At 49.1% G+C, this 11,705-nt stretch overlaps 1 protein-coding gene across 1 annotated transcript; it reads left to right on the top strand.

Moving 5' to 3' along the window:
- Nucleotides 1-2,889: 2,889 nt before the first annotated feature.
- LOC119540445 (guanylyl cyclase-activating protein 1) lies at nt 2,890-10,748 on the top strand. The gene is made up of 4 exons (XM_037844591.1): nt 2,890-3,098; nt 9,739-9,888; nt 10,206-10,299; nt 10,576-10,748. Exons 1-4 carry the CDS (start codon nt 2,898-2,900, stop codon nt 10,746-10,748), a joined length of 618 nt encoding a protein of 205 aa, XP_037700519.1. The 5' UTR covers nt 2,890-2,897.
- The last annotated feature ends 957 nt before the right edge of the window (nt 10,749-11,705 follow it).

The following is an 11,705-nucleotide window of genomic DNA, read 5'->3' as shown; positions in this document are numbered from 1 at the left end:
ATATTCCCTGAGTTTGTTGGCACTCTAGAGAGCTCACTGTAAACCACAAGTTTCCACTTAGCTAGGGACCTGAAGTCCAAGTTTGCTCTTCCAAACTGCAATTGTAAAATGATGCCTTTTGCTATTTCAAAGGTGTTTTTACCTCTATGCAAGAAGAAAAATGGAGATACTTTCAAGTATCCAGTGCTCACTTGCTGTGTGCAAGATGCTTTCCTACATATTTTCTCATCTAACCCTCACAACAGCTTTGGGCACAGGTAGAAAAGACATTCAAAGAGATCTCCAACAGCCCCACTTCTGAGCTGCAGAAATGGAGGTTCAGAGAGGTTCAGAGACTTGCCCCAGCTCGCAAAGCTGAGAGGAGACCGAGGCTGGTTGTGGCCTCAGGCCCGGCTCTTCCTGGCCCCTACCTTCTCCCCCTGACCCCCTTGTCTGGAGCCCTTAACAGCTCAGGATCACCCAGCAACAAAGGGTTTGGCCTGGTTGTTGGGTAAAAGGAAAAGAAAGTGTTGTGGCTGAACATTTGAAGGTTAAATACAAAGTACATGCATCAGTACACTTTGGTGCAAGCAATCAGAGTCTCCCAGCTCAGCCAAGACTGCCCAGCCCATGGGTGCCATGGAAATGCCATTGAGTAGGTGCTTCCTGGAAGGAAAGGGGCTGGTCCACCCTGAGAGGTTATTTTGGGTATTCCTGGCAGGCTGCCGAGAGCAGGCCCTGTTATGAGGCTGGGGACTGTGCTTAAAGCTTCATGGGAAGGACGGGCTTTGCCTTCCTTCCTCCCCAACTCCCTCTCCCTTCTCTGCCCCCAAGTCACACATTTCCTCTACTCTCGCTTTATGTTACTGCTGAGAGTTTCAGAGCTGGACGAGCCCTTAGAGATCAGAGAGGCTTGGAGGGGAAGGTCACACAGCCAGTCAGCAACAGCTGCAAGGAAGGCCCCTGTCCTGGGAGTTCAGATGGGTTTGCATAATGATAAAAATTCCTTATGGCAGTAATCTAGAGTTTACTCTTTTCAAAGTGCTTTCCATTTATTCAACAGATATTTCATGAGCATCTACTATGTGCCAGGCACAGTTTTAGGCACTTGGGACCCAGAGATGAACAAAACAGGGGAGAACCCCTTCTTTTGTGGAAGGAAGCTCCCATGGAGCTCCCCTAGTGGGGGGAGGCAAACTGTACATATATATTTAAGTAAAACTTATAATATGTTGGATGTGCAAATGTCATGGAGAAAACTAAACCAGAAAATGTGGTCAGGGCATGCTGGGGCAGCAGTATAGTGTTAAACAAGAAGGCCTCAATGAGAAGCTGGCATTTGAATAGAGACCTAAAAAAGGCAAGGAACGAGACCTGTGGATTTATGGGACTAGCATTCTAGGTGAAGGGAACAGCGAGTGCAAAGGCTCTGGGGCAGGAGTGGGCTTGGCATGCTGGAGGAAGATCAGGGAGGCCAGAGTGGTTGGAGCAGAGTGAGCAAGGGGGAGCAGTAAGATGGGACCAGAGTGGTGATGGAGTGGGGGCAGGTGATATAGCTCCTGGAAAGCCATTGTTGAGAACGTTGGCTTTTAGTCCCAGTGAGGTAGGTGCCACTGGGGGAGCGTGAACAGAAGAAGGATGTGACTCAACATGTCACTGCATGGCCCCTGCACGGGGCAAGGGTGGAGGCCTGAATCACTCTCTTCCAGCCACCCTCTCTTCTGATTTGGTTTGGCAGAGAGTAGCAGGGTGTGAAGTTGAGGGATGGGTGATGACCAGTTTTATTGTGGGGTGGGACCCAGTGAGAACAGCTGGAGGCCCAGAGGCAGAAGACATTGCCCAGTCCTTCAGGAGAGAAGGGAAACTGAGACCTGGAGGGAAAGTGCTCTCCGCAAGATCACAGAGAAGGTGACTTCACACCCAGGCCTGAGCCCCTTTGGCCCCCAAGGTCTCTGTGAAACACCCGTGTCCGGATCTTGGCTAGCCCATATGGCGTCTTTCTATGTTTTAGAAAAAGGTGTCCCCTCTTCAAGTATAAAGGATAATTTTATGTTTGTTTATTAGTGCATAACTTGAACAAGTTCCAAGGTGCTTCTGGGGAAAGCAGGAATGTGGGTAGTGGTTCCCTCTGGCTGAGTTAGGTGAGCTGGCATGGCCCCCGTATAATGGAGGGAGGGAAATAAGGGGAAGGGGCAGAGTGGGTCAAGCACTGGCTCGGTTGCTCAGTGACATCTGGCTAAATGCATCCGAATGGCAGTTCCGTAAATGAGCCAAGTTTAAAGTCTGTGGCCAGAGAGTAGACATCCCAGAGGCCTTGCCAGAAGCCCATAGTTGGCCCAGCTCTGCAAAAGGAAGCAGCTCTATCTCATATGTACCTCAGTTATATGCCTGAGGGTGGGAACAAGGCAGTGTGTGCCTGCCCAAAGCCAGCAACAAGCAGGAGAAGGAAAGGGTGGTCATGGAATCAGAACAGCCTCTGGCTGGCCACCCACTTTGCCAGGTAAGAAGGGATTAGGAGATTGCAAACTGGGTAAGCAAATCCTCTCACCTGTCAGAGCTGAAGGCTGTAATCCTGGGCCTCTCCTCCTCAGCTTTGTTCTATTTTCACCCCTCTCCCCCAGGGTGCAGTCCCTGTGGGCTGCCAAGGATTTAGTGGGGACTTTTAACACCAGTTCTCTGGCATCCCCTGGATTCGGGTGTGGGTCTGCACAGCCCTCCATTGCCTCTCCCCAACCCACCCCTGCTAATCTCCATCCAACATTTCCCTGAACCGTCTGATTCATTAGGTCCTTCTTTGCTCTGAACCGGAGGACTCAGGCCTGTGGGAGGCTAGCGCCCAGGTTTTGAGGGACAAAACAGGGTGCGGCTAGGAACAGGACGTTTGCATCTTGGGCGCCAGCCTCTCGCAGGCCTGGGTGATGGGCAACGTGATGGAGGGAAAGACGGTGGAGGATCTGAGCAGCACCGAGTGCCATCAGTGGTACAAGAAGTTCATGACCGAGTGCCCCTCTGGCCAGCTCACCCTCTACGAGTTCCGCCAGTTTTTCGGCCTCAAGAACCTGAGCCCGTCAGCCAACCAGTATGTGGAGCAGATGTTTGAGACCTTTGACTTCAACAAGGTGAGCAGGGGGCCTTGGACAGGAGAAGGCATGTTCCCAGAAGGGTCTGCTGGAGGAGTGACTTTGTATATACAGTTATGTATTTGAGAGGTGGAATTTCGACAGAGGGATTCATTTTATCTTATGTCTGCTGAGCACCTCCTGGGAATCAGGCACTGGGGATTCAGAAAGGAATCAGACTCTGTCCCTGCCCTCACTTTCTAGGGGAAGACAGGTCCATAAATAAGGGTAATCGGAAGCTGAATGTAATGGTTTCCTCTGCTTCTTCCTTGTGTACGTCTCAGTTAACTACAAAATGTGTGTGGACTATAACGGGTTCGTTTTTTTACACCTCAAACTTAATGATCTTTGTTAGAAAAGGCCTGAGCCTCATCAAGTCGTGATTCAGTTTGGGTTTCGTCAAGTAACCTCCCACTCAATTAAGAGTATAGGGACAGAAAATAGTTTAAAAGTAAAGAGCACTCAAGACAAGAATTCAACTTCAAAACATTTTTACTAAAGGAGCACTTAAGGTAAAAGGAACAAGTTTAAAATGTAAAAATTAATTGACACATTACCAAGCCTGGAAGCCCCTGCCCCTCCAGACGCAGCTGGACCGGAGTTCAGAGAGCTCCTCCTTTTCTAAGTTACAAAATATTTATAGCATTTTTGATTTAAAGTACATTTAATTAAGTGTTACAGTTGAAACACCAGTGGTAAACTATGCATTGTGAACCATGAGTGAATCAAGGTTAAAGGAGGATATCCACAGTGTTATCGGAGACTTAGCCTTGAATGTTTGCAAAACTTTACTGATAGTATTCCTACTAATAAAGCTATGACTTCTGTAAGAGCAATATAACATACTTTTACTTATATAAAATCTAAAAATTAGAAAAGAGATTATAATTACTTATCTCTAACTTATTAATATTGTTTTCTTATTTCATTCTATGATTAGTTAAGCCATTACATTATGTTGATGAGCATACATTTGATTGAAACTGTATTAGCCTTGCTCCATTACTTACAACTTATCTGTGATTGAAGTAACAGCTACAGCCCCATCCTGTTTTCTTTTTACATAGAGGACCAGATGGTTACATGTTATCTGTATCTAAGAAGGTTGAGAAGAGCTTTCTGCTTTCTTGAAAATATTTGCAGCTTTTAAGTGTTTAGCTTCTCCCTCAGTATAATCTTCTAATATAGGACTTGAAGAATATGAATCATCTGATCCAGTTATTTGGAAATTGTACTTGAGTGTTTTGGGATAAAAGTTCTGATAAATATGCTTCTATATCAGAAGGAATAACTGGTTCTTCACTATCAGAACAAAAAGCATCAAGTGATATAAGAGAGCAGCACAGAGAGGAGGAGTCAGTGTCCTCGTTATCAGAGTCCTCAGTGGAGGTCTCATCCTGCGACAGGACCCTTACAAGCTAGTCATATCCAACCCCTAGCATGTGCTTGGCGCTGTCCACGGTGCTTCTGCACAGACCCTGTGATGCCCACATGGAGGCGGAAGGAGGAGGGGCGGGGCAGAAGGCAGCCCCGGCTGGCCTGGGATGGGCAGGACTGCGGTGCTCAGGTCACCCATGATGTTCTGTGGACACTGGAACTGGGGACCGGCAGAGTTATATGGGCTTTGGGGGAATCCATGCTATTCTCAACTCCAAAATTCCCTGTGACCTCAGTTTTATGTTTTATCAAGTGAGTCTGAAAGGTCCACACAGTGGTCAAATTGTATCTGTCTCCCCCAGGGAACCACCTGGACCCATTGGGCAATGAATTCCTGATAAGCTAGAGGTGACACTAAATGAGGAGTTAGGAATAAGGAGTTGGGTCCCCAGCTTTCATCAGCAAGATTACCTTGAGCCCATCCTGCTCAGCTTCAGCTTATTCACCTGTATCTGTCATAGATGTTAGAAGCAACAGTTAAGATGTTTGTTGGATCTGAAAGGAAAGTTTTCCATTTAATTGGAGCAAGGCAGCCAAGATGTAATGGTAAAAGAACCTAGTCCCCACACCTGGCTCCCCACCCCTGCTGGCCCCCACTGTGGCCGTCTGTCGAAAGGGTGAGGACGTGAAGAAGCACGCGCTGCCCTGTGCCCGCTGCGGGCTGGGAAGAGGCTGCTCACAGCTTCCTGGATCCCCTCACTGCCCACAGGGCCCAACTCTGCTGCAGGCAGAGCTGTCAGGGACAGGTGGGGCTCAGAGGCTATTTAAAACTCACTAATATTGGGGGTTAAGGGCCAAAGCAGATTATGAGCTTTGAGTTCCAGCCTCAAGGGCAGCATCCTGGGGCCCGAGGGCTTTCCTGGAAGGGGGGGCAGGCAGAGCAGAGTTCTGGAGCCTGTGGCATGGAGACCAGGAGCAGTGGTGTCATCACGGTGGACCCCCAAAATGTTCCCAGACAAATAATAACTCCTGAACAAGGAGAAGGGAGGAATCAATGGTTGCACCCCACTCCCTTACCCCAAGCACACTAAAATATCTTGTCTTCTCACTTTCCAAGAAAACTCACTCTTTGGGTCAAGATGTTTCCAGAAGGCCCAGTAAAAATCACACTTAGGATGCCAGGGAGGGGCAACCCATCAACCCTGTATTCGCCTAATCTGAGTCATTTGTATGCCATCACTTCAATTTTTGTCACATCCAAGTACCGCCTGTACTGATCCTTCTCTTTCAACCTCCTGTTTCTACTTAATCTGGCCTCCTAGGCTACGCCATGCACCGCCCCCCACCCCCCCACCTTAGGCCCTTGTGCTGCCTGGGGCCTCCTTCCCCAGAGTGCTGCGTGCGTGGCTCACCCTTCCCTCCTACTAGTCTCTGCTCAATGTCTCCTTCCTGCTAACAGCCGCCCTGGCCACCCTATTTAAAACTGGGACTGCCCCCACCCCTGTCCTTTCTAGTGCTCTGGGGCACCTCTCACCTTCTAATACTTTAGTGGTGATTTAAACATTATGCTTCTTGTCTGTCTCCTGCTGCTGGAGTATGAGTTCCACAAGGGCAGGGATTTTGTTCTGTCTTGTTCACTACTATATCTTCAGAACCGAGAACAGTGACTGGGACATGGTAGGCGTTTCATAAATATTTGTATTTATTAGGTATGAGTGAATGAATATATGAGAGATCATGAGTTTTATGGGCTAGCTATGTATTTTATAATATGCATTAATTGAAACACATGATTATGAAAATGAAGAATGTCTTGCTAACGCCTGAAGTTCTCATATGCACCGATGCTACGCAATCACACTTGGGCTGCATTGTCCCGACCCAATGTCATTAGCACAGAGCAGTTTAGCAGATTGACCAATTGTTAACAAAAAAAAACAAAAAACAAAAAACAAGAAACAAGTTTTGATGCAGAGAGGAGTTAGAACAGAGGTGCACAAACTAGAGACTGCGGGCCCATTTTTGTAAGTGAAGTTTTATTAGAACATGCCATGCCCTTTCATTTACATATTGTCTGTGGCTGCCTTCAAGCCGCTATGGCAGAGTTGAGCATTGGTAGCAGAGACTGTAGGGTCTTCAAAGCTGAAAACTTATTCCCTAGCTCTTTATGGAAAAAGTTTGCTAACCCTTGAGTTAGAAGGCAGCTGTATCCTGGGATGCTGCACCAGATGGGCAGGGTGGGGACCTCAGCAGTGTGAGCAAAGAGTATGACCTGAGAGTCGCACATATGCTTTGTGTACTTCAAAATTTTGCCTGGGCTTGGCTGTGCCTGGCAATCACACAGGTGCACACAAATCAATGTAAATCTTCCATTCACACATTTGTATGCTGGTGCAGAATTTAGGAGACCCAGTTTCTAGGCAAGGCTTTGTCTTTCATTAGCTGAGTGGCCTGACCTCTCTCAACTTCAGTTTTCTCATTTGAAAATGGGGTACAAAAATGCCCATCTTCTGGGTGGTGTGAGATTAAATGAGTACAGTACTTAGCACAGGAAGCACTAATTATTTACAGTAATTAGCACAGGAAGCATTTATTATTATTGAACCTCATCCACCACAATCCTGAAAAGTACACATTGTCACTTCCCTCTTGATGAGGATGAGGGAATGGAGGTTCAAGAAGATCACGTTGATATCCATCAAAAGCGGTGGGTTCTCTGCCCGATGTGTTCAAATGACCAATTCCTGAGACACCGGGGTTTCAAAGAGAAAAAGAGTTTATTGCTAAGCATAAAGCAGGAGATCACCTGGCCTATCAACCTGAAAATCTGTCTCCCTGAACTTCAGTAACTCTGATAATTTTACAGTATCAAAAGATGGGCAGGTTTAAGGATAATGAGCACAATGGCTCAAGATGACAAGATTAGAGATGATCTAATTATTGAGCAGGTGCAGATTGATTACATGCTTAGTCAGAATGTAAGAACATGGCAGCCTTAATATGATGATGGGCATGATTTTTAGTATTATAATGAGGTATAGGTCACTTACAGGTTAAAGTTTAAGCTACTGCACATGTCATGTGGGCCCATTTTAGTTAAATCCAGCTTTGTCTAGCAAGATAGCTTTGGAATTGGGGTGGGTTAGTTCTGGGCTGACTTGAGGCCCTTCATTAATAAACATTAGGGGATTTCTTTAGTGATCATAAGACTAAAGTTGAAAACAGGATAAGGGGGTACAAGAGAGGGTCAGTCATAAGGTTTTTACAATCACAAGGTAAAGGCTATATAGTTATACAATCATTATCAGAGAAGCAGCTGGATTACAGTTCAGAAATTGCAGGTATTTCTCTTGGCCACTCTAATACACCAGAAAGTACAAATAAGTATCTACATAATGATTCAATAATCATAACCATTTATTAAATCCTAACTTCTTGGTTACAATGTAACTTGTCCAGGGTCACACTTCTCTTGAGAGGTAGCTCAGGTCTTTCTGGTACAAAAGCCTATATCTTCTCCATTACCTCTTTTAGGCCATTACCTTTTTTTTTTTTTTTAATTACAGAAGTAATACAGCTCATTGTAAAAATTTCCTAAAATATGGAAAAATAAAAAACATAAGGAAAAAGTATCCTCACCCATGTATTCCTTCCCCCAGAGGAAACCTCCCTTGGCAGTTTTCTTGCTTATCCAAGCATTGTTTGCATAGAGGCCTCACTCCATTCCCACAACTACCCTGGCAAGTGGGTTGGGCAGGGATCAAATGAATCAAGGGGTGTGTGAAAGCCCCTGAAAGTGGGTTCACTATGATCATGATACCCATTGTGGGGCTCGGAGCCTTGCTCAAGGCCAAAGGCGGGTGCAGAACCAAAGGGTATCCTGCCCAACCTCTGCCACATTCCTAAAGCAGTGCTCCAGCCTCTGCTTGCACACTTTCAGTGACAAGGAGCTCATTATCACACAAGGCTGGTCCTTCCACCACAGCCAATTCTACCTGTTAAAGAGTTCTTTGTATTGATCCCAAATCTGCCTCTTGGTAACTTCCGGGTTCCACAGTCATGGTTGTGAGTAAGCAGAGGGACAGCAGCTGGAATCCAAGAGCACGTGCTCTCAGTCCAGTGCTCCTTTCCTTATAGCACTCAGCTTCTCTGAAAGACACAGGCTTCTTTTTTCCAGCCTCACTCCGTTTGGCGTGGGGTGGTGGAGCCATCTCCAGGGCTCCCTGCTTTCCAGGCAGAGTATTGGCCCAGCGAACATTTGGGGGACCCTGGCTTCACTGCAAGAATGTCTGGTGCCCCCTGGACAACCCCTCCAAGACAGATACCTTATTGCTGAATATACATCACGATGGCGTTGAGAGCTCTTTATAATAATAGTAGAAATAATAATAATAGTTAACATTTATTGAGGGTTTACAGTGTTCTGAGTGCTTTACACACATGAAAACATTTAATGCCACAACAACCCTATGAGGTTGGTACTATCATTATTATTGTAGATGAGGAAATCGAAGGCCAGAGATACATTAAACCCTTTGCCCCACATCCCGCGGCTTGAAGAGGTGGAGCCGGGATTCAATCCTGTGGTCCCCAACACTGAGGTCTCAGCAGGACAGGATTCTTATCTCACTGAATCTGGAATCCTCACAACCAGTCACAGCACGAGGCACTAGTAGGTGCTCAGTAAAGTTGGAAGAATAAGGAAAGACTGAGAAAGGTGCTCTTTGCCTCTGTTGTAAAATCCCTGACCCTACTCCAGCTCCTTGGACCAAGTCAGGAACTCCGAAGGGCTCACTCAAAGCACGCTCCCCATCCCCCGGGGCTCAGTTCCTCCTCCCACTTACACTCTCCCACTCCTAACGGGAAGGGCTCAAGTTTGAAAATGACAAGGAAACAGCCACTGTTTTGGTTCTAGCTACCTCTAGAACCAAAATGCCCGTGAAGAGATGGCTTCCAAGAGATAGTGTTAGCCAAAGCGCCCCGGTGGGGGTTGGTTTATGGGGATTGATCGGTAGCCTTCGGGGGCAGGCAGGGTGGGCCGTGCTAGGCGTCCGGGTGATGGATGGGGGTGGGGAGCGGGGCGGGGGCGGACATGACCTCCCCTGGCCGCACCACCAGGGACCTTGGGCTCCCTGCAGCGGGTCCTGGGGTCTGTCCGCTCCCTGGGCGGGGCGGAGTGCGAGGGGCCCTGGAAGAGGCGGGGCGCGGAGCTGGGGTGGGCGGGCCCTGGGCGGGGCTCACGGCGGCCACGCCCCTCGCCTAGGACGGCTACATCGACTTCATGGAGTACGTGGCGGCGCTCAGCCTGGTCCTCAAGGGGAAGGTGGAACAGAAGCTGCGCTGGTACTTCAAGCTCTACGACGTCGATGGCAACGGATGCATCGACCGCGACGAGCTTCTCACCATCATCCGGGTAACTCCAGGTGCAGAGGGCCGGGCCGGTGGCGGGGTCAGCGGCCGGGGTGGGAGCTGGGAGCCGTGGGGTTGGGTAGAATTGTAATCCCAGAAGGGAACAGGATTGAGACCGGGGGGTCCCGGTGGCAGCGCTGGTCCTCACCAGGTGGCCACGTCAATTCTCCTTGCTGGGCCTCAGTTTACTCATGTGTATACTTTTTAAGTCCACTCTTGTCCCTGCCGTTGGGAGCCAAACAAGCTCTCACTGCCCTCGCCCCTGCCACTGAGACAGAATTTAGGAGGGGTCCCTTCACTCTGCCCCTTCTTTCCTTCCAGGCCATTCGAGCCATTAACCCATGCAGCGACTCAACCATGACTGCGGAGGAGTTCACGGATACAGTGTTCTCCAAGATTGACGTCAATGGGGATGGTGAGGTGGCAGGGGTGGGGGCACCAGGGGAGAGGGGCAGGAGGGGAGCAGGAGGCACAGAGGGCCCTCCGCCAGTCATCTCCTCCACCCTCCTCTGCCCCAGCCTCACACTTGGCTTTCCAGGGCCCCTGGACCAGCCCTTGGCTCTGGGTCCCTCAGCCTGCTCCACTCACGGGCCTCTTGCCCCACCGTTGCCTCTGCCCAGTGCCTTGCAGGAGTCCAGACCGTGAACACCCCCTCCCCCCACCTCCCATGACTCCTTTCTCTCTACCCCAGGGGAACTCTCCCTGGAGGAGTTCATGGAGGGCGTCCAGAAGGACCAGATGCTCCTGGACACACTGACACGAAGCCTGGACCTTACCCGCATTGTGCGCAGGCTCCAGAATGGCGAGCAGGATGAGCCGGGGGCTGGTGATGGGGCAGCGGGGGCAGCCGAGGCAGCCGGCTGAGCCCACGGTCCAGCTGCTTCTGTATTTGGGGGTGGGGGTGGGGGTTGATGCCTGGAGTCATTGTTGTTTTAATACTAGACAGATTCTACTGAACTCAAGGGCTCAGCTTGCCTCTTTGGGGTGCACGGTGGCAGCAGAAGGGCAGGGGTGGCGAGCCCAGAGCAGGGGACAGCGAGGGATGGTTCCTGGACCTGCTGGGTGACTCAGCTGGTGATGACTGCTCCCTGTTGGGGGCAACTCTTCACGGAGCACCCCTTTGCCCTCAGGCCCCTCCCTTGCTCCTCCTGGTACCTCATCCAGCCTTTCCCAGCTTTCCCTCTGCGCTTCTTCAGTCCCAACTGCTTCTAGACGTGAAAACTCATAGGGGAGAAGGGAGCACAGAGCTGGGATTTCCCAGAACTCTGGTGGAATCCCACAGATTCGGTGGCCACAGCCTCATTCCCGGTGCTGCAGTCACACACCCATCTCACCCCCAGGGGCCCGGAGCCATCGTGTGTGGCTGTGTTGATCTATTCCTCCCTTCGACAAGTACTACTGAACACCTACAATGTACTGATGCTAGATGTTGGACATACAAAGAAGAGGACAGTACTCATCCTCAAGGAACTCACAGGCTAATGGGGAAACTCATAAACAAGCACTGTTGTAATAAAATGTACCAAGAGAAGTATTTTGAACCAGTTTCTGGAGGAGCACAGGGAACTGTGGGCAAGTCTGACTCAGACCTGGCATCACAGAGGTGACCCTTGACTTTGGACATGAAAGAGGTGTTGGGGGGTGGCATGCAAAGAAGAAAGTGATGTGTGTGGGGAGGCTGGGGTGCATTCTGTGTGGTGTGTGTGTCTGTGCATGTGGAGGATGGGCTGTGGGATGTGGGGAGGAGCTCACTTAGGTGTAAATCATGGGTATCCCTTAGGATTTAGAGTTGTACAAACTTTGAAACAATAAGGGTCATTG

The sequence above is a fragment of the Choloepus didactylus genome, chromosome 7 (genome assembly GCF_015220235.1).
Source record: "Choloepus didactylus isolate mChoDid1 chromosome 7, mChoDid1.pri, whole genome shotgun sequence".
In the NCBI taxonomy this organism is placed as follows: domain Eukaryota; kingdom Metazoa; phylum Chordata; class Mammalia; order Pilosa; family Megalonychidae; genus Choloepus; species Choloepus didactylus.
The sequence above is the reverse complement of the archived record's forward strand: the minus strand, read 5'-3'. Positions and strand labels throughout refer to the sequence as shown.